The sequence below is a fragment of the Brachyhypopomus gauderio genome, chromosome 4, assembly GCF_052324685.1.
Source record: "Brachyhypopomus gauderio isolate BG-103 chromosome 4, BGAUD_0.2, whole genome shotgun sequence".
NCBI lineage: Eukaryota > Metazoa > Chordata > Actinopteri > Gymnotiformes > Hypopomidae > Brachyhypopomus > Brachyhypopomus gauderio.
Window position 1 is genome coordinate 27900388 of NC_135214.1, and position 26017 is coordinate 27926404.

Below are 26017 nucleotides of genomic sequence, written 5' to 3' on the forward strand. Positions count from 1 at the left end.
ACTCTGGCATTGCCTGGAGGCATCTGGGTGGAACATCATGAATACATGAGGGTTTGGCATCATGGCAACATCATCGTGAGGAACTGTGTAGGCATCATGGCGGGGAAACAGAATCAACGGGTATCATGGAGGCATTATCATGGAAGCATCATATACATTTCAGCATATCCAGCACAGGGAGGTCCAAGTCGCATTCTGGGACCATGAAATCAAAGTGTCAAGGAGACCTCTGGTGCCCCTGAGTTGTAAGCCATCTGTGTTCCCATTCCTTCATCTTCCTCCAACACCTGGGTTGGTGACTGGGCAGGCAGTGCTGGATAAGTTCCCCTCACCTGGAGATTCAGCAGTGGACAGATTCAGCAGTGGACAGATTCAGCAGGCTGCATCTCTCTTTGTAGATACTCATAGACATAGCCAAGCTAAAAAGGCTCAGAACTAAGTTACCAAACAAGAACTAAGTCGAGAACAAAGCTAACTCCAAGATTGTAGCTCTGTTCCCTGCCATGCCCCAGTCAATGGAAAAAACTGCAAGTACAACTCTCGGTTTCTGACAGTTCAACCTGTAAGTCCACTGCCTTGAATTGTTCACTGATTTTGTTTTTGTTTTTTGTTCTTATTATCTCAATATTTGTATCGCAGCCATATACAGGGTGCTCTCAATTGAGCATTTCCACAGCCCATTTACCAAGTAAATCAATGTTGGCTTCCACTGTGCTTCAGTGATGCAATTTCTTTCTTTTTTTGCTGTTTATACCATCAAGGCTACAAAACAGCACAAATTCATTGACCATCACAGTGAAAAGTAAGTCATTTTATTATTATTGAAAAATATGAGGAAATTTATATCAACAACTCAAATAATGTACTTTGAGGCACACATTCATCTGATTATAATTAGATTTTCAAAACAATTACTTGAAGGCACTTTTTTTTTCTTAAAAACCAATCATACTGAGATAATAAATGCCCAAGGGGAATTAAAATCGTGTTGTATGTGTTTAGTGTGTTTTTATTATTATTCTTATTATTCTTATTATTATTATTATTTTATGTTACCTTAAATTAACTAAATGAACTAAAAATTAACTAAGTGAAAGTGAACGTGGACTTACGGTGCAGTAGCATATTTACTATCCACAAAGTGTCCAGCCCTGAGAATATGAATGTGATCACTGTCCTTTCCATCTCCTCACTCTGATGATAACCTCACTGTCCCCATGTTTTCACTCCCAATGTTTTGGAAACCCCCTTAAAATGGCCGAATCTCTTCTTTAGCCCGCTTTGCAGGTAACTACTAGGGCGACGGAAATGCAACTATTGTTTGAACATTATAACACTACATCCAAATGAAACTTTTTTAAAAATTATAAATAAAGCTCAGAATTTGCTGTTTGAAACAATATTTAGAAATCGCATGACTTACACAATGTCTGAAAATAAGCAAAACAGAAATGTAGGGCCATCCCGTTCAGACGCGCAGGCGCATTGACTTCGACTCACCGCTGAAGCGTGTTTGTGTTTTTGCACAGAGTTGGCAGGTAGAATACGAACTTTTCCCTCTCCTTTTAAAATGTTAATTTATGTCTTGTAGCGTCTAGAGTAGGAAGACGATTACAGTTTTTATTCTGTAATGGAAACACAATCGACAACGCAAAAGGAAATATAAAACAACTTTCTCGACTACACTTTGTAAGTACACTTATTTGCGACGCCGGATTTGTTCATTGGAGACCGAACACGTATTTAAAAATGTGTAGTCTGTATGTAACGATTAAACTTCAAACAACTAAACTGACTAAAAAACATTTCAACTGACAAAATCCATAGCTTGACTATGCTGTATGGCTCGCTATAGTAGCTTTGTGTCTCGGTGGCTGTAAACCGCTTGTTTAGCTAGTTTAGTTCATTCCGAATTGCTGGAATACTTTATGAATAAAGTAAAAATAAATATACATTTCCCAAAAGCACAAGGACCTTCAGACACGAGAAACAAGTTCAAATTGTGACTTGCTATACCTGAAAAAATGAGTACGTTTGGGAAGACTTCACATTACCACCGCTCCGGAGGAGGAGGAGGTGGTGAGTAGTCTCATTCATTTGTCCGAAAGCTTTTTGCTTGCAAACCAATTATTTTTACCAAAAGTTCAGTGTGTTTAAGTGAAATGTGTTGTATATGGTGAGCATGTTTATCAATGTTGCACTAAAACATTGTACTATTACAGCAAATACCAGTACGTCTGCAAGCAGACCAACTTCGAAGAAAAAAAGCTCGCATAAGTGAGTAGCCATTGAGGTTATATGTTTAACCTACTTAAGATGGTGGGGAATAATATTTAAGAACTGTGAATGGAATTTAAATGGCAATAACCTAAAATGCTAGTGACTTATTTTGTCTTTCATTTTTTATTAGGCATAAGCAGAAGCGTCATGTTGTTCTCAGCAGACCAATTAGCACACCGAGGCAAAATATTGTTGGCTGCAGGATAAAACACAAATGGAAAGAAGATAGTTACAGTCCTCTATCACGTTGGACAGGGACAGTCCTTGACCAAGTTACTGTTAACCCTTCTCTCTACCTTATAAAGTATGATGGGTTTGACTGTGTCTATGGCCTCGAGATTCTCCAAGATGAGAGAGTACACGGCCTCAAAATTTTACCTAACAAAATTGGTAAGTATTTTAGAAAGACTGACGCGCACAAAACCACCAAAACAACATGAGGGTATAAACTCATCACCCATTTTTATTACAAATATCTTGTAGGTGCACAGTCACACTCTTATCTGTTCTATGTGGTTTGATTATTGGTAGAATTCACTCCTTAGTACTTGGATTCTGACTACAGCAGTACTGTTATTGAGATATTATTTGAGGTCAATTTTGGGCCATTATAGCTGATTTGGTAGCAGGATGGTATTTGATATTGTTCAAGTATTAATGTAACAGAAAGAGCAGTGTTGCTGGATTTTTTTTATACGTGTCAGTGTGATGCACTGAGAGTTGTGTGCCATCCAAAACTATTCAGTCAACAACAGTCCTGGACACTGAAACTGATCAGGGAGGATGGACAGGGTAGAGGCTGCCTGACACATTTTACATTGCAACATATGGACGTCGGTCGTTTATAAAGTGAACCAAGATATCTGTATGTTAATAAGCAGTAGGAATAGACACTGTATAAAATGTGATTTGAGGAATAAAAGCAGTAACGTGTAGAAGTACCAAGTTGACGTTTCACTTTGTCATTTGCATCATTGCAGAGATCATTCTGCCATGATTGCAGTGGAGTATTAACATCAACGTTCTCTCTCATTCAGTGTAGTATTAACATCCGTGTTATCTCTCGTTCAGTGGAGTATTAACATCCATGTTATCTCTCGTTCAAGCCTCGTGCAGCTTGAGCGATTGTCGTCTAGCAGAGAGGATGTTGGGTCGAGCTGTGGAACACCAGTTTGAGATGGATGATGGATCCAAGAACGGCTGGAGGGGATTGGTGCTCGGCAAAGCTCCCATCCTGCCAACGTGGTTTTTCATTACCTATGAGAAGGACCCTGTTCTTTACATGTACCAACTGCTTGAAGACTATAAAGATGGTGACCTTCGAATACTTCCTGACTCAGGTGAGTGAACGTACGGTGACTGCAGCACTCTGTTGTATTGATCAGATCACCTCACACTCTGCTAAATTACCTTTTTTGCTGCTTAATATTTTGACATCATTAGACAAGCTTTAACATCTGGTGGTTTCAGAAACTAGTGAATGCTTTGCTGATGAATGTTTTATGCACTAGTCTCACTTCATTCCCAAGACCTCATACAGTGGTTGTCGATTAGATAAGAACACAAGAAATGGAAAGTATTAAGAACACACCTATTTCTGGTGTAATAGTTATTGCTTAGAGACAGGTGTACCATATCATAGTGGAGATTACATTAGAAAAAAATCTAAATAATGCTCAAGAGATATAATGTGGCTGACTGACTTTTTAAACAAAGGAAAAATAAAGCATGTGCACAAATTGCTGTTTCTGTCTGTCTTTCAGATGACCGTCCTGAAGCTAGGGAACCGGGTGAAGTGGTAGAGAGCCTCGTTGGAAACCAGGTGGAGTATGTGAAAGAGGACGGCACGCTGCGGAAAGGCACAGTCATCCATCAAGTGCAGGCCAAACCATCCGTGTATTTTATTAAGTTTGATGATGACTATCACATCTATGTTTATGACATGGTTTGATCTGGGGTGTTTGGAAATGTAATACTGATCACTATCGGTGGTTGTAGTGACACTGTTATTTTCAGTATGCACTGAGTGAACAGAACATTAAAGTGGACCGTTTGAGTTTTCCTTTCATGCTGATGCTCAGTCAATCTTAAAGTGCATGTTCACCTTTTGTTATTTTGGATCTATTGTTATGCTGATTTGTCTATATTCTGCTGCTATACCATGTTTTTGTATTAACAGATATGTTTTGTTAAGGAGAAGGCACTACATACCTTCTTATGGATGGAAAAGTTAACTGCAATTTGACTGGTTTTGCCCCCCACACTCACACCTCTTTTACTACTGAGTCAATGGTGTTGCTTTATTTTTGTTTAAAATCTGCCTGTAAACTGTAAATATTGTTGACGCATCTTGAGACCTATGAGAACAGCACAAAGTTTACTTATTTTCTATTAAAATCATTTGCAAAAATGACTTGCTTGTTCATGTCCTTTCATGTGACTGGTGATTTTGTGCAAATGTATAATCACTGTGTTATGCCGGTTTGAGATGTTTTTGGACACACAAAAACTAGAATGTAAAAGAAATATATAGGTTAGTTCTTTGTTATACTAAATGTTAGTCTGTCTATAACCTCAATGAAATACTGTCCGGTAATCATCCTGTGTTATATATTTGTGTCTTCATGGTCAAGGTTAGGACTGTCAAGTTGGTATGTGGCATTCATGTACAAAACAGCTCTGTTTTCATAGTTCAGGAGGGAGGAGTGTGGTCGTAGAAGTCAGAACAGAGCATGCACTGAGCTCTTGAGGCCCCAAGGATACCACACAGTAAATTAACCCAGATCCAGGCTTGGAGAAAGTCATACAAGAAAGCCGTTTACGCAGTGCTACTACGAGCACCAAGCCTGTCAGATCAGTAGTAAAGATGGAGTAAATGCTGTCTAGCAGGGCATTAAAGAACTGTCAGAGAGCATGGTGAGTAGATGGTTAAAATCTGTGTGTGGATGGAAGGTGTATTTGTGCGGGTGAAACGGTGTTACAAATTGTTAATGATGATCAGTTATACTCCAAATTTAACACTACATACTGCAATGATGTTGTAGCTTCTCATTTTTATGGTGAAGTAATTTCTGGTAAACATCTCTCCCAAAGTCATCAAACCATTTATTTAGGACTGAATAATTGAACTTATGGGAAAAAAATGTTTCATGTTGGCATGTAACATGATGAATTTTGTTAAAAACTCATGACCACTGAAAATGATACAGCATAATGTCTTTAACTGTAATCACAAATATGTACTGTATATAGCAAAAACGCATATATGACTATAGTACAATTGCACCATTATTGTCAGCCTGCAGGACAAGCTGGTGTGAATGGACCAGTTGTTGGCACTGAAATCTTTTTTTGCCCCAACTTGAGCTCAAGTTGATCTAACTGCTTTATTTATTGTTCAGTATAAATATATATAAAATAACATTATGCAAGGCCGGTATACATTACAAAAATAGATGTTTAATCACAGTGACACAGTAATAAGCATATTTATGTAACCAAAGTGTTTATATGTAAATGGAAGAAATGCCACTATGTCACTCAACTAATTTATTTTTTCACTTTTGGTATTGATAAGGATGGACTGAAGACAACCTTAAAAAGGCAACCTGGAGATGCATCAGGACATATTCTCGAGCATAGATGTTCATTTAAAATGTGTTGAATGAATAATAATTATATCTGAGCCAATGAACAAAGATCTTATGTTAAGCTCGGCTAGGAGTAATATCACTGATCTACTGCAGTTATCCAGACTAGCATTTCTTAAAGTAGCCTGATCAAACTCAGCAGAGCCATGCTGACGAGATGGTTCATTGCCATGGTGACGCGTAAGCGGCTTATGCTTATGGTGACGTTCTGTCTAGTGCTCCTTCTATACTTCCTCACCTGTACACCACGTAGAAACCAGAAACGCCCAATCTTGTTCAAAGGGCCGGCGGATGACATGAAGTATCAGACATTGCTTGAAGAGCATGATGAGCGATATCACCACTATACTACCAGCCTCGCAAAACAGATCTTCCAGTTGAAAAAGGCTCTCAGTGAAAGGACAAGGCAACTGCAGCAGTCTCTCAAACAAACAACCCCACTGGAAATGGAGGAACTGGGGCAGAAGAGTAACTCAGAGCTTGACACGTTCCTCCACAGGCAGCTTCAACGTGCTGAAATCTACGCAGGCACAAATCTACCAAACGAGTATGCTGTTGTTCCATTTGAGAGCTTTACCCTTCAAAGGGTCTATCAGCTAGAAACCGGGCTCAGTCGGCAACCTGTGAAAAAGGCCCTTCGCCAGGACCTGGGTGGGGTGCTAGAAGTAGCCCTGCACTTCCTTAACGGTCCTCGAGACAGAGATGATCCTCAGTACCGCAGGATATACTCTCCACGAGATTTCATAGAGGGTGAGATTGTTTTTATCATTTGGCATTTTGAAAATGGCCAAACTGAAAATGAACTAGACATTTTTTTTTTCATTTGAATTGTTCTAGGAATTTTCCGCACAGAACGGGATAAAGGAAGCGTGTATGATCTTGCCTTCAGAGATAACACCTCCCTGGACTTCAGAAGGCTGGTGTTCTTTCGTCCATTTGCACCCTTGATGAAGGTGAAGGAGGAAGTAATTGATACATCGAAAATACTGATAAATATAATTGTGCCATTGGCCAAAGAGGTGGACATATTTAGACAATTTATGCACAACTTCAGGTGAGCTTTCATTTAAAAGTTCTTTCCAAATTTGTGTGCTGTAATTTTTTGTTAAGCCAGATACACTATATTGTCAAAAGTATTCGCTCACCCATCCAAATGATCCAATCACTTCCATGGCCACAGGTGTATAAAATGAAGCACCTAGGCATGCAGACTGTACAAATATTTGTGAAAGAATGGGTCGCTCTCAGGAGCTCAGTGAATTCCAGCGTGGATCTGTGATAGGATGCCACCTGTGCAACAAATCCAGTCATGAAATGTCCTTGCACCTAAATATTTCACAGTCAAAGGTCAGCTGTATTATAAGAAAATAGAAGTGTTTGGGAATGACATCAACTGACAGAGCAGGGTCAGCAGATGCTGAAATGCATAGTGCAAAGAGGTCGCCAACTTTCTGCAGAATCAGTCACTACAGACATTCAAACTTCATGTGGCCTTCAGATTAGCTCAAGAACAGTGTACAGAGAGCTTCGGGGAATGGGTTTTTATGGTCAAGTAGCTGCATCCAAGACATACATCACCAAGTGCAAAGAGTCGAATGCAGTGGTCTGGACTCTAGAGCAGTGGAGGAGCGCTCTCTGGAGTGACGAATCGCACTTCTCCATCTGGCAGTCTGATGTATGAGTCTGGGTTTGGCGGTTGCCAGGAGAACAGTACTTGTCTGACTGCACTGTGCCAAGTGTAAAGTTTGGTGGAGAGGGAATTATGGTGTGAGGTTGTTTTTCAGGAGCTGGGCATGGCCCCTTAGTTCCAGTGAAAGGAACTCTGAATGCTTCAGCATACCAAGACATTTTGGACAATTCCATACTCCCAACAGTTTGGAGCTGGCTCCTTCCTCTTCCAACATGACTGTGCACCAGGGCACAAAGCAAGGTCCATAAAGACATAGATGGCAGTGTCTGGTGTGTATGAACTTGACTGGCCTGCACAGTGTCCTGACCTCAACCTGATAGAACACCTTTGGGATGAATTAGAGCGGAGACCGAGAGCCAGGCCTTCTCGTCCAACATCAGTATGTGACCTCACAAATGTGCTTCTGGAAGAATGGTCAAAAATCCCCACAAACACACTCCTAAACCTTGTGGACAGCATTCACAGAAGAGTTGAAGCTGTTCTAGCTGCAAAGGGTGGACCAATGTCATATTGAACCCTATGGATTAGGAATGGGATGTCACTTAAGCTCATATGTGAGTCAAGGAAGGTGAGCGAATACTTTTGGTAATATAGTGTATTTTTACATTCAGAAGTGATATACAAATACATATATGCTCAGTGTGCTTGACTGACTAACCCAGTGTGTCATGTTTAATATCTGCTTTTGTCACAGGGAAATTTACAGTGAACAAAATGAAAGCCTTCGTGTTACAGTGGTGTGTTTTGGAACTGAAAAGCTGGATGAGGTCAGAGGAATTATAGACTCCACTGCAAGGTAGCAGACACTCTTTGAACAAAACCAATTTACACACACAATATGATATGATATCATTTTATTGAACAAATTTTACACAAGATTACTAAAATGTTTAATTCTGTCTGTCAAACAGCACAATGAGGCCTGAGACATTTACATTAATCTCTGTAAGTGAGCGGTTTTCTAGAGGGAGGGGTTTAAATGTGGCTGCCCAGGCCTGCAAGAATACCACCGTCCTCCTTTTTTTCTGTGATGTACATGTCCACTTTACTGCAGAGTTTCTGTACTCCTGCCGTATGAACGCAAAACCTGGTAAGAAACTGAAAGGACAACATTAAACCGTATTAAATATGTACTTGTAGTGTTGGACAGTGTTTTCTGTCTGTTGTCTGAGCAGGGTTCCACACTAAAACTGTTCTGAATCATATCTTAAGCAAATGAGTGTCTTTATAGTACAGCTGACATATGGTAATTTTTTTACAGGTAAAAGAGTATTCTACCCCATACCATTTAGCCAGTACAACCCAGATGTAATCTATAGTGAACATACTAAACCTCCTATTGAAAAACAACTGGTGAGAACATTTAAAAATAATAATTAAAAATAATCAAAATACCTAAAATTTCAGAAATAAGCCAAGTGTTGGTGGTTCTGTATATTTCTGTCTTAATTTTGATTTGGCCTTAACAGGTGATTAATAAAAACACAGGATTCTGGCAAGATTCTGGATTTGGACTGACATGTCAGTATAGGTCAGATTTCATAAACATAGGTAATAATTAGAAGATTTTCCTTGCCATGGTCTGTAATTGCTAAGGACCTACAGAAAATATTTTAAATTGATTAAACAGTAATATGATTGCACTGTTCATAAATTATTTTATCAATTTGCTCCATAATTTGATGAATATTAAATTTTTATCATTATACAATTTTTTAAATAGCAGAATAAATGTTAGTATCTAATTGATTCAGACTCTTTGTCTGCCTATCCCCTACCCCTCTTTCAAAAGGAGGTTTTGGCTTGAACATAAAATCCAGGGGAAGAGAAGACCTACACCTATACAGAAAATACTTGCACAGCAATCTCATGGTAGTGCGTGCACCTTCAAGAGGACTTCTTTATAAGTGGCATAAGAAACTCTGTACAGGTGATTCATCAACAGAGTCGTTTAATATGTGCATGCAGTCTAAAGTTATAAATGAAGCCTCCCACAGCCAAATGGGTGAATTATTTTTTCACCAAGAAATAGAGAATCATCTGAACAAATACAAACAACGTGACAATGTGGATAATATTACAGGCACATGAATAAAATGCTAATTCTGTTTTGTTCTGTTATAAACTTCTGAGATGCTGATTTTGTTTGTGATTTAATGTAATGTCATTATGTAAGAACTGACCTGACAGATAAAAATATCAACTGTTTCATATACAAACTGGCTCCTCTTTCTTCCTCTGTCCAAAATATCGTGTTTCTCTGGCAACTTTGTGTACATCTCTCTCTCTCTCTCTCTCTCTCTCTCTCTCTCTCTCTCTCTCTCTATATATATATATATATATATATATATATATATATATATATATATATATATATATATATATATATATATATATATATATATATATATAAACCATAGATATATAGATATCACGCTTCTGAGTCAATAGGAGGAACCAGTATATATGTGAAGACGTTGATGTTTAAATCATCATATTCATTCCATGGTGTTCTAAAGTTTCAATAGTGAAGATCAGTTCTTTGTCTTTGAATTTCCAAATTTCATTGCTGCCAAAGGAACAATTGGCTATGCAAATAGATATGTCATTAATACAGTGTCCATTAGTATTAAAATGCCTTGACACTGGAAATGACATATGGAGTCTTGTCTTTTTTTTTTTCCAATGTAATGCTCAATCTTGCTCTTGCAAGAAATGCAATAGACAACTCCTGCTGTGGTGCATGAGGATGAATGAGTGATAACAATTGATCCTTTTGTGCCAGTTATTTTAGTGGTCGTGTTAATAAATTTGCACGTTGCACATCTAGATCCGTTGCAGGCTACTGTAACACAGATGGAATCTGAATGGTTAATTAAATAATTCTTGATGAGCATGTGTTTAATGTTCTTGTCTTGTCTATAAGAGATTAGTGGATGATCCTTAAAAAGGGATGAAGCCTGTACATCATGCTGGAGGAGTGTTTAAGAATATCAGGGCGTCCACTCTGAACAGGTAAAACATGAGCAAAAGCAGCATCCTCCAGAAAAGTAAAAAAACTGGAAAACTGTGGTTTTCCTAATGAAATCATAGTTGCTGCTTTTGTTCGTGTTGTAACTCTACATAGAGTGGACTCAGTGACCTACAATATACTGAGACAACAAGAATTCCTTTGGTGCTGACTTATGGCACTAATAAAACAGATACTATTATACTACACACACATATACACACGCGGGACCTTTTTGGGCCCTTCATAGTTGCATAGCATCTGTTTGAATGTCCAATAGTTTATCTTGGTCGTGACGACTTAGTAACGCATTAAATAGGAAAGTATTTATAGACTGCATTTGCAATGTGTAAAGTTTCTTCTTAGTTTAGTCATTCTCATAAACTCAAGATCAATTACGTAACTTCGTCGTGAAGATTATGACCAGGGACTTTACTGCTCAGCGGGGAGGAGCGTAAAAGATTGACTCAGTGAGGGGTTGCCTTTACAGTCGTGCGATGTTAAGTAACTGGATAACGGTAGTGTCGGACGATTTCCGTGTATTTCGGAACCATTACGGAGAGTCCATTTGTTGAGGGCATGTAAATCACAGGAACGGTCTAACGTAATCGTGCGTGTTTTAGATAAACATCGTAGTTTAGCTAGTGCGTGTCGCGGGTAAAGGTTATAGCTGCAAAAGGAACAAGAAGTGCTTAGAACACCAAAATGTTTGAAATAGAAGGGATATTCTTCATTATTCTGGACGTCACCTGCGTTGTCCTTGGTAAGACGTTTATATTTTATCCTACGATTACCTGTTCAGCTTCATCCTACCATTTAACATCCCCGTCGTTGTTTTGGAATTTGGAAAACTTACTAAAATACCCAGTGAGAAAAGCTAAAAAGTTGTACTACAAGTTTTAGTACACACACTATACGACAGTTGGGTAACAATGTTGCTAGAAACGTCTTGCAAAAGTATAGAGCCTCGTCATTCATTTCCGTCTCATATAAGAACAATAACCTTAAAACATACTAGTGCTAATTTTTGCATCACTCAGAAAAATGACTTTTTAAAGTCCGTTTTCTGAACCATACATTTGCACATAACATAGCTAGAACATGGATTCTAATTTGCAAATGGAAATAAATTAGGAACCTTTACCCACAGACTTAGGGAACAAAAACACAACGTAGTGAGGCATCCCCGTTCAGAGTATAAGACCAGAATACAGGACACTTTGTGTAACATTTGTATGTAATCTATTCAACTCAACCACAGATTCAAAAAGTATTTTTCCATATAGATTGATATGCTATTTAGAGATTACGCGGCCATCGCTATGTAGCCTATAATCTGAAGTAGGATGTGTAGCCTAATCTCTTAATTCGTGTGGACATGAATATTAGACATGTAGGCTACATGCAGCTATGTGTAAAATCATGTGAATTATCTGCTGTGCTGAAAATGGGAAGTGACATAACTTCCCTCAAAATTAAAGACAGACATTTGCATTTTGTTCATGTTTTCAAGTTTTAATATAGTGATTATGTCTTGATTATGGCTCCAAATTTAACTTCATTATCAAATGGGGCATCTACCATAAAAGCACGTGTAATCACATTCAAATATAACATTTCCCACAAGTGGTGTGGGTTTGAAAAATGTGATTTCCTAATTACATTTTATTTAAATTTTGGCTAATAAATAGGAGGTAAAATAGTTTACTTGGAGCAACTACTGTGTTGCAAACAAGATATTTCTCATGAAAACAACCAAGGTATTGTGAGCCGTGGTTTATTTCAGCAACACTTGGCTAACATTCTGCTCTGTTGTTTCAACAGTCACATGTAAAAGTTGCACTTGGTGGTGCATGGTCCCAGTGCTTATTCATTCAGACAAAGACCTATAATGTGATAGTCTGCTTCTGCACTCAGTGGTTATCTATTCTGTTAAAACACTGTCCCAGTTGTGGTAATCCATTGTGGCACTTTTTTTTTTTCTCAGCTGGACTTCCATTTGCCATACTAAATCTTCAACATAATCCGTTCAAAACTGGATTTTTCTGCAGTGATGACACCATCAAGTATCCCTACAAAAAAGATACTATATCCTATCAGTTGTTAATGGGAATAATGATTCCATTTGCATTATTTGTTGTAAGTATTCTTTTTTTTACACATAGTGTCTGTAGCAGGCACAGAGAAGACTTTACTTGTTCATGTGTCCAATATTGGGTCGATGCCAATACTGATGTTATGATGTTAAGCGGTAGCTGCTTAGAATAGAAACAGTGAACTGTATGGTAGGGGAGTTTTCATAGAGAAGGTAACAGGACAAAAAGCCACAGTCTGAAAGTAAAAACCAGGGTAGTCAAGCTAGAGTCAAAACCAAAAGACGTAGAGCAGATCACAACCCAAATCACAGAGCAAATCACGTACCCAAAACCAAAAATCAAGTGAAAAAACACTCTGTATAATAAACTATATATTATGCAGAAAGTAAACAATACTTCACCATGAAGGAGAAGAAAACTGGAGTTTATATAGGAGGGTAATCAAGAGACTTTATGTGCATGGAGTTAGCATTCCAGCGAGGCTGATCACTGTGGGTATTTTTGGCCACATAATGATGATTGACTGTTCGAAAGTTGCTCAGTGGTTTGACAGAACCAGTTCTCAAAGGGATGTCACTAGACATGCCCACCAGCCCTGAGGCCAAGGGGCTGTTGGGTCCTGATGTGCCTTTTGGAAAGCACCGATAAGTGATTTGTCCCTGTTGACAAAGTACCCCACCTGTGAACTGAACTCGGGTCAGCAACTTGAACTCGAGTTGCACTTTTGACATATTTGGAAGGACTCACAGCTTGACTCTGACTTTAATAAATCTGAATAATTTTAATACACACTGAAAGGTTGGTATGGACAGCAAGCATGCTGGATTACCAGTAACTAGATAGCCAGCTAGATAGGTGATAAATACTTTTGTAGTATCTACATGGCTTTTCTTTGCAGCTTTTCTAGCTACATGCTCCATTGTCTTCTTTTCATTTTGTTGTTGGCTAACAATAGTTTGCACACAAGCATAAATGTAACATTAGTTTTCAGGCATTGTTCCTGGCCTGTGCGGTTGAGGATGTACATTAGTTTATACTACCAGCAACAATATATTTTTATTGTTCATGTGTTCTTGAGACTCAACTCGTGCTCTTATCCAGAGATGTAAGACTTCCACTCAGACTTGCGTCTAAGAGACTCGAGACTTGACTTATCTGTGACAGTTGACTCGAACCATGGGAGACGTTCAGGACCCGTGAACATCTCTGCTGCTGGTGTCCAGGGGGGAGGAGGTGTAGTCGTAACTGGGTTTAGGGTAGATGGACTGTAGTGGACATGTTTTAGGGGGCTAACATGGAACACACCAGTGGGATCTGGAGGAGAAAGGTAACAGGATTAGTATGCCTTAGTACTTTATATGGGCCGGCATACCTGGGAGACAGTTTCCTGCATGGCAGGCAGTGACAGAAAACGTGTATTGACAACCAGACTCGCTGACCTGGATGAAACAGAGGAGTGGGTCTACACCATCAATTGGCATATTGCTGCTATGTGTGCACGGCTCATTGAAGCTGTATGTGGGACACCTCCCAGACCTGTGTGCTGCAGCAATGCCAGTTTTTCACTTAAGGGAGCTCAGTAGGCCGTAGATCCCATTGGGAACATAGAAGGCTGATAGCCTACTGGAATGGGGTCAGTCACAGCAATTAATGAAAGAAATCTGGGAATATTCTGTCCAGGGCAGAAAGCAGTGTCAGTCATGCTGGTAATGTGTACAGAACTGGTGTAGGAAGTGATCCAACTCTTAGTATAGCCTTTCTGAGAATGAAGGCTGAGGAGAGGCTAATTAGGGATTTCTATCAGATGTTTCATCTTGTGGTAGCCCATAAAAATGGAAAACAGTGTAAAATTGGAAGACCGGTTCAAGTTGAGAGGCATCCTTATCCTTCTCATGAATGCAGGAGATCACATATGCATTCATTGTGCCATGTCTGTGCTAAAAAACTGGAAGCATGTAAAAGATAGAGACCATCTAGCATGTCTCAGATTTAGTGGTCTTGAGATATTCCATGTCCTTTTGATCAGATAAAGTCAAGAAGGGATGTTGCACACCCTCGAGCTCTAGTTCTAGTCCCAGTCTGATAGCCAGCATCTCTCTGTTCGTGGCAGCAGGGCTCTGTTTCTTGCTAAAGATAAAATAAATAAATAGCTTTAGCTCAGACTCTTAACTTCACCTCGACTTTGACAATGAATGGAGTGTTCAGTTTGCTTTAACATGATGCGAGTTGAGGTAAAGCTTTGAGTAAACGTTGAGTTTTGTGAAAGTCTGGTCAGGTGCTGTGGTCACTTTAACAGGGTTGTGTGGGTTATGTCAGTTTAGATGAAACAATGGAAAAAAAATAGCAAACCCTAAGAAGTGCTGGAGGTCTTTAACAGAATGAGTTGTTGGTTTAATGAGCTGCTTTTAGGATTCATAATTGTAAAGCCAAGATTTTGTGTTTTTGAAAAACACATTTGAACCAAGCTTATAAATGAGATGCATACTTTGGGATTTAATTACTTTAGACACGTTCACCAGGTAAATACATGCAATAGTGCAATATATCCCTGGACAAAAGCTGTAGAAAGACAATAATTTGAAAATAAATGTAATATTATCTTAGGAACATTTGTAAGAACTGAGGAAATAGGCTTAGCTGTACTTGTAAAATGCAGTATCCATACAAAACAGCGAACAAAACTTCTTATGCAATACAGGATCCTGACATCTTAGGAATATGTCTGTGAAACACAAGACTAATGGGATCTCTAGGATTGTTTTGTACACTGTAACATTGAACTTTATGATGTTAACTAAAGAGAAAGTGTATTAAATGTACATCTAGGGACACAACGGCAGGCCAATTCAATAATATACACATTCATTATTACATCATACATTATATTGTAACTTCATTAACATTAAAACTTCATTATACTGCATGAATGTAGCAGTTCCTTATGTTGGTATTTAGAATATTGCTTCACTGATTAATTATTGGATAGTGTGTTCCTTTAAAATAATGCAAAATATCTTATAAATAATATAATACCTGCATGTAAAGTTTGATCTGCTTTGCATCTGATGGACTAAATGAAACATGTAACATCTATGAATGTGTCTTTTACAGATTGTTGCTGGAGAGAGTCTTTCAACATATCTCAGATCCAGATCTTCTTGCATTAGTGACTATATTGCATGTATATATAAAGCAGTGGGTTCCTTTGTGTTTGGAGCAGCAGTAAGCCAGTCTCTAACTGACATCGCCAAGTACACCATAGGTCGGTTGAGACCACACTTCCTGACTGTATGCAAACCCAACTGGAGTCTTGTGGACTGTAAAGCTGGTTATGTTGCGAACATCTCATGTACGGGAGACAAGACATTGGTTAGCGAAGGAAGGTAAGGACTGCAGAATGTGCTGATTTTAACATTATTTTACTGAAATTTATATAATCGCCATTGTTAGCTAGTTATAACTCATGGTAGTATCCTCACAAACTGAAAAGTAACTACTTCAATTCTTTTTATAGGCTTTCATTTTATTCTGGACATGCATCCTTTTCTATGTACTGTATGCTGTTCCTTGCTGTAAGTATGTCTTAGGATAACTATACAGCTATACAGTTGATATTTATTTTTCTTTTACATTTGATGGCAAATCTCAAAATCTGCCAGAATACTGCCATTCTAACAGATCACCAATAATGCAATATCTTACTTTCTGAAGCTGTATATGCAGTCAAAAATGAAGGTAGAATGGGCTCGAATGCTCCGCCCAACGCTCCAGTTCTTCCTCATCGCTGCGTCTCTGTATGTGGGCCTGTCCCGAATCTCCGACTACAAGCACCACTGGAGTGATGTTCTCACGGGATTCATACAGGGGGCCATAGTGGCAGTGTTTATTGTGAGTTATTTGCAGTGTTTATTGTGAGTTATTTACCGTGCTTATTGTGCTTATTGAGTTATTTGCAAGAGCAACAATCCTGAGCATTCTGGACTTATTAATAATAAAAAAAAAACAGAATACTGGTCATACCCATTTTAATAACATGCTCAAAATTTTGAGTTTTTAATATAATCATTTCTATCCCGATATAGGTGTTCTGTGTGTCAGATTTCTTCAAAGAGCATATTAGGAGGAATAAAGAAGAAATCTCTCACACAACCTTACAGGAGACCACAAGCAACGTTAACAACTATGGGAGTACTGAGTGATTACTGAAAAATCAAAAATATTCAGTAGCCTAAACTGGAGGACGACCTTCTCCAAGCAACCTGCTTCTGGAGTGGACACTGTAGCTGCCAGTCTGCCAGTCTTTACATGTGCCAGATCTCCTCATCCAACTCAGTACGGCTTCTGTAGCGTAAACAGCAGCCGCAACTCCTTCTGATTCTACAGCCTCATGAAATGCAATGAACCATCCGATGAAAAATGATTTTAGTTAGTGTTTTGTTTACTATTGATAATTTATACTATTTGTACACTTTTCGTTATTTCATGGACGTAATTTTGATTTCAAAAGTGGGGGGGGGGGGGGGCATGGATTCGTCGCTATTTAAATATTTGGTTTTAACTGTAAAAACTGGGGGGGACCAAAACCGGCTTTTGAAATGTGGGGGGGACATGTCCCCCCCGTCCCATCCCCCCCCCCCCCAAAAATTACGTCCGTGCGTTATTTTAACATCTGTTTTACATTAAATGTAAAATGTCACACAAAATGAAAAAAAAGTTTCATGGTCACGACTGCTGGGAGAATAAGCAAGCATAGCTGTTTCCTGCAAAATCTTGAATTTTGTGCATGGAACAAGTACAAGAATATAATGAATTGTGTTGCTTTTAAATGTTATGTAGATGTAGGTAATGTTGGTTTTCTTTGTTCCGTTTGGAGTTAATACAACTTGTATTACATATTGTAAAATGCTGTTCATAATGCTGTTCACATATATTCAACATATCTCAAACAATGAGGCATCACATCAGTGGCACTGGATGTATTAATGCTGTGTGCCCTTAACATGCTTCAATTTTAATATCTTAAGACCCTTGATGAACATGCTTTGTGATATATTTATTTTTTTATTTGCAAACATGACAAGTTTATGCGTGCTATCAGTTGTATGCCTTGGATAAGGAATCTGAGTAAGTGAGAGAAGATGGTTTAAAAGTCGCTAGTTCAAATGAGGATTGAGTGAAGAGTGGGTCTGGATAGTTTCAGCAAAGTTTGTATATATTTTATATTATTTATATTTCATATGCACTCGTAACAGTTTAAAACTGTTAAACTGTCATCAAAAGTGTATGTCTCATTAACATGGCTTTCCAACTATAGACTGGTATCAACATTTTTTCAAATTTTTTTGTCTGCTGTAATAAACCAAAAGCATGTGATACAAAAGCACTATTACAGAGTGTGAGTGGAAAGTGCCCTCAGTCTACAGGTGCGTCTCAATAAATTAGAATATTATTTATTATATAGAATAATAAATTAAGTCAATTCATTTCAGGAATTCAATACAAAAAGTGAAGCACATATATAGATTCATTACAGAATGATCAATGGTTTTATTTCTGTTAATGTTGATGATTATGGCTTTACCTCAGAAAATAACAATAATTAACACAATTCAACTGCAAAATCTTCCTAAACATTTAAAAAGGTCCTTTAGTCTGGTTCAGTAGGCGACACAATCATGGGGAAGACTGCTGACCTGACAGACGTCCAGAAGGCAGTCTGACACACTCCACAAGGAGGAGAAGCCACAAAGGGTCAATGCTAAAGAAACTGGCTGTTCACAGAGTGCTGTATCCAAGCATATTAATGAAGTTGAATGGAAGGAAAAAAGTGTGGTAGAAAAGGTGCCCAAGCAACCAGGATAACCGTAGCCTTGAAAGGGTCGGTAAGAAAAGGCCATTCAAAAAAAATTGCAGAAGATTGACAAGGAGTGGACTGCTGCTGGAGTCAGTGCTTCAAGAGCCACCACACACAGACGTATCCAGGACTTGGACTGTCACATTCCTTGTGTCAAGCCACTAGCTAAGTCTAAGAGACAATGCCAGAAGTGTCTTACCTGGGCCATGGAGAAAAAGAACTGGACTATTGCTCAGTGGTTCAAGATGTTTTCAGATGAAAGTACATTTTGCATTTCATTCAAGATCAAGGTCCCAGCGTCTGGAGGAAGAGTGGAGAGGAATATAATCCAAGCTGTTTGAGGTCTAGTGTGTAGTTTCCTCAATCAGTGATGGTTTGGGGGAGCCATGTCATCTGCTGGTGTAGGTCCACTGTGTTATATCAAGACCAAAGTCAGCACAGTTGTCTATCAGGAATTTTTAGAGCACTTCATGCTTCCCTCTGCTGGCAAGCTTTTTGGAGATAGAAATTTCATTTTCCAGCAAAACCTGGCACCTGTCCACACTGCCAAAAGTACCAATACCTGGTTTAATAACCACAGTATCACGGTGCTTGATTGGCCAGCAGCGAATCTATGGGGTGTTGTGAAGGTGCCATGGTGCCATGCTGCACTGGTGTAGTAATTAGTGCAGCATTAGTGCCCTGACCTTTTTTTATTGAATGTTTACATTTACATACTTTTCAGTAGGCCAACATTTCTGTATTAAACATTTCTGAATTTTTTTCAGTTCGTCTTGGATTCTAATTTTCTGAGATAATGATTTTGGGTTTTCATTGGCTGTTATCCATAAAATTCAGAAATGAACAGAAATAAAGCCTATAAAATGAAGATCAGAAACATTTTATGGTAAACAAAACTTTAGTCAAAGAAAACTGTTAACATCCCTAAAACTTTAACTGAAGCACCTTCTGAATTTGTTACAGCAGTCGGTCTTTTGTCACATCAGTATGACGAATCTTGACTTGCCAATATTTCCCAGCTCTTCTCCAGACGTAGCAGAGCTGACATGTTGCTGGGCTTCTTCTGTGCAGAATTCTCTTTCAGGTCTCCGCCCAGATCCTCAATTAGATTCAGTCTGGGCTCCGGCTGGGAGATTCCAAAATGATAATCTTCTTTCAGTGAATTTGGATGTACGCTTTGGGACATTGTCATGCTGAAGGATGAAATCCCTCTTCATTTTCAGCTTTTATGCTGATGCCTGGAGGTGATGCGCCCAAAACCGACCGGTATTTTGAACTATTCATGATTTCCTGCACCTTGATTAAAGCTCCAGTTCCAACTGCAACAAAACAGCACGATGGTACCAACGTTTAGTGTCACTTTGGGTATGGTGTTCTTCTGGTGATGTCCTTTTTAGTGTTCGTGTGTGTGTGTGTGTGTGTGTGTGTGTGTGTGTGTGTGTGTGTGTGTGTGTGTGTGGAGGGGGGGCAGTTGCACCAAACATAATTTTTCAATTATGGCAAAAAAGTTCATCAGACCAAATCACATTTTGCACATGGTTCTGATAAACTGAATGTAACTCAGAAAAGGCTCCAGACGTTGTGAGCTGAACTTCATTAATGGTTCATAAGAGTCACATAAATTGATGGCAGCATGTTATTGTTTATTAACATGAGCTTGAACGTGGTTGATTGATTATAAATCACATCATCTGTTATAAATGTGGTGTACACTTATGCAAACAAGTTACTGTAAATTCTCTCTTTTTGTCCCCTAAAATGTTTGATGCAGTTTTTGGTTGCAATTTTATATTAACTTATTGAAGGAATGTTCAAAGCATCTGTTAGCCATTTAAATTTCATGTACTGCTTAAACATATACATTCTTTAGGTTAGGTGAAAAATCCCTGTTGTAACGCCCGGGGCGTCATGGAGCTACAAGTTGCACGTATGTACTGAGTAGAGCAAGGTTTATTATTTATTAAGGCTGGGTCACGGTCCAGGGTCATTAAGCCAACACATCCATAAGAGAGAAACAAAAGGGGAACCAGGCAAACAGAATATTGGAACTGAAATAAACTTACATAAACCAGCAGGGATAACCAAGTTCAAACACCTGGGCTCGCCACTGACAGATTCAATACCTATCACCACAATCAATACAATAACCAGCCACGCACAAGACAAAGGAAGGAGTTTAAATAGACCAGACTAATAATGGAAATAAACTAGAAACAGGTGGGAATGGTAACAAGAAGGCAGAGTAACAAATAGGAAGGTGGGACAAACAGGCATGGAAAAACACTGGCACATGGAGGAACAAACAAATAAGGAAGCGCTAGGAAGGCTGGGCTTGGCCAAAGGGAACCAAACAACATGATTGACAGGAGGGGGCGGAGCTGGGCATGACGCCTATACATATTACAAAAACATCAATCATGAATCAATCATTCTGTAATGACAAAATTGTATGTAAATAATAATAATAATAATAATAATAATAAAAAGTTCATTGTAAGGCATTTTACATAATTTTTTATTTTTACATTTTCTTGTACTTGAACTAAAATTGAACTCGATAATTTACACCAGAAAAAAAAAACTTTAATGTGCAGTAAATGTGCCTCACTCCTTGCTTTTTTTTACATTTTGTACTTTTCTATCTGTGTATTCTGTGGAAGTTTCTTTGTTCTGGCCAGCAAAGTGTACAAAATGGCTACCCTGTGTAACGAATCACCTGTACAACAGTCACCTTTACATTCACAGAAAACCATGTGATAATTATGGACAAGTTCGTTGACTAACTTGAATTCAGTGGTTTATAAAAGTATGGACTTAAGTTTAAACCAACTGGATAAAAAAATTTAATATCTTACAGTAAAAGTAAAAGCTCACCTTTCCCCTGTATGTGTGGATATTTACAAACACATAAAAAATGAAACCTGGATCAGAATTCTTAGTGTTTAATATTTTTATTAAATCAATATGGACTTGGTATTTGTCAAAAAAAGGTGGACCTTACACAACGTGACCGACATATAAGATTTTAGAACATTCAATTCGTATCTAAGATAAAGTTATGTCTGAACCAGAAGATGGCGCTCTCTTCATAGTTCCTGTTTGAAGTCTACAGTATCTTTGCTGCAGCAGCAGCAGCGAGAAAGTAACGGTAATCCAAATTATATTTCAGCCGGGTAGTCACAGCCTTTATGAAGAGGGTTTATGGGGACACTCTAAATTCTGGAACTAACAAAATTATAAAGTAACAGAAATTCCTCAGTAATGTTTAGGATAGACATTTAAAGTTTTAGGAATGCTAGAATTATTCAAATGAAGACCAGAATAAATTTTTTAGCAATCCAGACTTCAGCAAGTTTTTCTGTAAATCGTACATTATTGTAGCTAAACATTTTATTCTCTTTATACATTTTTGCATCTTATTTCGTCTATAAAATGAATCTGAAAATTGTTTGTTACTTACTGTTGTTCACATTTTCACCACAAATATTGAATTTTCACAGGAATACTTCATCACACTACATAACTCTGATTATTTATACAATACTGACAGTGTTTACATGTGCTATTCATAATGAAGGTATACATGTGTCATACATACATGTCTTTATATATATATATATATATATATATATATATATATATATATATATATATATATATATATATATATATATATATATATATATATATAGCAATTTTTCATCAGAGCCAACAATTATTACTGTATTTTGTCTAAAAAAGTCTCATTTACACTGTGTCACTAGGGTCAACTTTGTTTATTTTTTTAATGCACCCACCCGTGAAGAAATGAATGTGCATCTGGCCAGACCCAATTTAACTAATAAAACCAAACCCAAACCAAAATCACAGTGTGGGACTTCATAAAACACAAATATTTCTATATCCCATTTTCCTCAGTTGTTTATTAAGCCATCCAGCCTTATTCCTAGTTTTCCAGTCCACACATAAACCTGATGTATTGTCCTGTGACAACCATTTTTCTGTGATTTGCTTTTGGGTTGCTAGTGCTAAGAGCTGTGCAGAACACTCCCTGGATGGTGCTTGCAGATAGGGCATATTGGTTTGAGGTTTGATTATGGAGGAGGTGTTAGCTGGTCAAGACCTTATAAGAAAAGCTTGTGAGTACCCTGGTTCCTCTTTCACGGGCCTTTTGACATCCACCTACACACACACACACACACACACACACACACACACACACACACACACACACACACACACACACACACACACACACACACACACACACACACACACATCTGCTGTAGGCAATAGGGATGCAGAGTTGTGTTTGCTTATAATTGAATATTTCATGACATTTATACAGACGAGAACCTATAAAAGATTACATTTAGTTAATGTCATAGGAAGTCTGTGGAAAACTGCCTTCATTAACAGGATGAAAGAGTTTGATCCTTGGTGAAATGGTGACAAATTGTTAAAGAAAGACATCCAGAATTGAACTTTTTTCTAAGTCACCTATGGAAATCCAACAGGAAGTGATAAGAAAACAGCTGCAACTCTGCGCAGCTTCACTTATTCCCAGTAACTGAGACTGGTGACGTTTATATATCCCATAATGCACTGTGGAAGTGAGATGCATTGTTAATTGTGTTGTACTGACCTACAGAAACAGGTGCAATGAGGAGGAACATTCGCCCAGAAATGTGTCATCAGACCATCAGTAATGTAGACCCAACTTGTCAGACCCGGAGCCAGAAAAAGCGGAACCCAATGCTTCCTCTGGCCATGATACTAAACATGCAATCCTACGTGACCACACAGGGCGAGATGTAGCTGAGGAATATTTGTATTGTGGAAGTACAGCAAGGCATGCTTGTAAAAGTAACACTGACCGTATAACCATATGGTGTATGTGAGCAACAGAGAGAATATTGCATGCTGTGTTAGATGTACAGTGTACTACAACTTGAAGGTGAACTACCACTAGCAGTCCACCACTTGAATTAATGACCAGAAAAATGTAGCCAAAAAAGCTTATAAAATGAATAAATGGAAAAACACCCAACCAAACACATAACCACCCACCCATCCATGCCTTTCCAAATGCATTGAAAATATAGTAATTGAAAACCTCACAGCATATATATGTACTCACATAAGCATATCCGACGCATAGAGCTTATGTTAAGAATTTTTTTCCAATCTGTAATTTTATCATAATTTTGATTTGAAGATGTGATGAGGCACGCAAAGAACCTGAAAAACGTACTTCATTGTTTTACCGTCTGAAATCCTACCATCAAATTACAAGTAATAATGGTGTACTGTTTGATATGTCCAGCCAAATGTAGCGCAGAACTACACACTAAAAACAGAATGTAAGGAAGATCTTAACCGAAGGTCTGTTTCATTTTCAGGCATGTCTGATGTGTGTATGTGTGTGTGTGTGCGTGTGTGTAATAGAGAGAGAGAGAGAGAGAGAGAGAGAGAGAGAGAGAGAGAGAGAGACAGAGAGAGAGAGAGAGAGAGAGAGAGAGATCTCTTGGGGACTTCTTAGCTCTCTTTTTAATAACAGGAAACAGGATATGAGGGACTCCTCTGTAGGTGAAAGACTCCCTGTTAAGAGCACAGCTGGAATAAAGACTATCTGTGTGTGTGTGTGTGTGTGTGTGTGTGTGTGTGTGTGTGTGTGTGCATATTCACATGTATGAACTAAATGCACATATTTATGCCTTTACACTATGAATTACACAGTACAAATGACAACAGTTAATATCTGGATCATATTTCAACAATACATGTGCAATACAATACAATACACGTATACTTGTTTGCTGGTCTTGGATTTTTGTGTATCCCAGAAAACATCTTCAATGTTGGACCATCAGGAAGGATGTGTTTGATATGTTCCTCAACATTAGCTATCCTTGGAGGGGATAGTTGTAGATACCAACTGATGGAATCAGACATGATGGAAGATTTTATGATTCTCTGATTAATGATTTTACAGAAATTTACTTGTATGAAGGGAATATATTGGTTTCTTTTCTTTATTGTTTTTTTTACGCTGGCCTATGAAACACATGCGTGTATTCTTTCAAATGACGATGATGGTGTTCTACTCTAGAGTGTATTGATGTCCCTGCGGATTTGAAAGATTCAACAAAGTTGGTATTTATGACACTTCTGGTGACTTCTGGTGAGGATATTTTTGGAAAGTACATGTAGAAATCAGGAATCCATTCCAGGAATCAAGTTGTTATTATGCCAGTAAGTGACACAAGCCACCTGCATTCTTCTCTGAAACTGTAACTTCTCTCCCCACCATATGTGTTAAGGCCTATAACAAAAATACTTTTGCAGAAATATATCAAGGAAATACTCTTTGTCATGGTTTCATGCTTAACCTAACTGCAACCTGGATCACACTTCCTCTATAATGTTTCACTGCTTAGGAAAGTAGGACAACACAGAGCATTCATCATTGTGATGACATAACCCACCAGGTCGCTTCTGTGATTAAAACGAATAACCTGAGAGTGATGGGGAATGATAAGTAGTTCATCATTGTCAAAGGAAGCAATATGTACACTTGCAACACAAAAGGGCAGGATGTAACAAAACAACAGTTTGACCAAAATGTTATTATGGCTAGTAATTGAAAACAAGTAGACCCTGGCTTACATCTTATAATTTGCATAATACTATCTGGGAACTTTCAGCTTTCCTTTTTATTAGCCTAAAAATTGTTAGTAAGTTGTGGTTAAACCATTAATGTAACTATAAAGTTAAGAAGGTGACAGAATAACACAAAGACATTCAGACAACTTGATTAATTTTACCTTCAACACCACTTTTCTAGAATCTAATTAGTTTTTAGATTTTTTATTTATCACATTACTTAATGTTCCTGAAAAAAAGGTTTGGAATGGTTAATAATATGATATATAGTTATCGAGTGCACATCATGCCTTCCATAGTGTCTGGAATAGAGGTGATTGTGAGGCTATTTGGAGGGGAGAATTCAAGAGAACTTTGGGCTTGAGTTTTGAACATCCTCCTTAGATGGGAGAATCCAGCCCTCAAAACTGCATGATATGTTCAGAACATGTGCTAGTAGGTTTCCTGGGGTGTTGTATCTGGGTACTGATGTAACTGTGGTGTGCTTGAGAGGACCCGTGTCTGAAGTGTTGGAGGAAGTGATCTGGGAAGTCTTGTCTGCATGCAAAGGATCCGTCTGAATCTGAAACTTTGGCCAGAGAACTGGGTAGGTGCTTTATGAAAGGGCTTGGTGATGGTGATAGTGAAACCAGTGCTGGATCATGATGGATATTGAACCAATTTGTTTTTTATTGATATTCATCAAATATATTTGGGCTAGAAGAGAATTTTGTGCAAGGGAAAGGTGGTTTTGAGAGTGATTGGTGTTTCTGTTGAGAAGTGACCTGAACA

The 26017-nt window shown here is 38.2% G+C and overlaps 3 protein-coding genes across 4 annotated transcripts; all 3 read left to right on the top strand.

Annotated features, from left to right (window-relative positions):
• Positions 1 to 1399: 1399 nt before the first annotated feature.
• spinb (spindlin b) lies at positions 1400 to 4693 on the top strand. 2 transcript variants are annotated; one of them, XM_077003530.1, is made up of 6 exons: positions 1400 to 1538; positions 1966 to 2079; positions 2223 to 2277; positions 2411 to 2670; positions 3387 to 3620; positions 4044 to 4693. In XM_077003530.1, the coding sequence occupies exons 2-6, from the start codon at positions 2025 to 2027 to the stop codon at positions 4229 to 4231; spliced, it is 792 nt and encodes a 263-aa protein (XP_076859645.1). In that variant the 5' UTR covers positions 1400 to 1538; positions 1966 to 2024; the 3' UTR covers positions 4232 to 4693. The 2 variants fall into 2 exon arrangements, with proteins under 2 accessions (XP_076859645.1, XP_076859644.1); XM_077003529.1 differs by having other exon boundaries at positions 1449 to 1689.
• Positions 4694 to 5058: 365 nt separating this feature from the next.
• Positions 5059 to 9888, top strand: csgalnact1b (chondroitin sulfate N-acetylgalactosaminyltransferase 1b). Its single transcript, XM_077003531.1, has 8 exons — positions 5059 to 5196; positions 5858 to 6680; positions 6768 to 6984; positions 8315 to 8416; positions 8532 to 8710; positions 8882 to 8973; positions 9090 to 9171; positions 9413 to 9888. Exons 2-8 carry the CDS (start codon positions 6077 to 6079, stop codon positions 9709 to 9711), a joined length of 1575 nt encoding a protein of 524 aa, XP_076859646.1. The 5' UTR covers positions 5059 to 5196; positions 5858 to 6076; the 3' UTR covers positions 9712 to 9888.
• A 1205-nt stretch (positions 9889 to 11093) lies between these two features.
• On the top strand, positions 11094 to 18121 carry plpp1b (phospholipid phosphatase 1b). Its single transcript, XM_077003532.1, has 6 exons — positions 11094 to 11393; positions 12618 to 12769; positions 15838 to 16109; positions 16241 to 16298; positions 16438 to 16614; positions 16809 to 18121. Exons 1-6 carry the CDS (start codon positions 11336 to 11338, stop codon positions 16923 to 16925), a joined length of 834 nt encoding a protein of 277 aa, XP_076859647.1. The 5' UTR covers positions 11094 to 11335; the 3' UTR covers positions 16926 to 18121.
• Positions 18122 to 26017: the final 7896 nt, after the last annotated feature.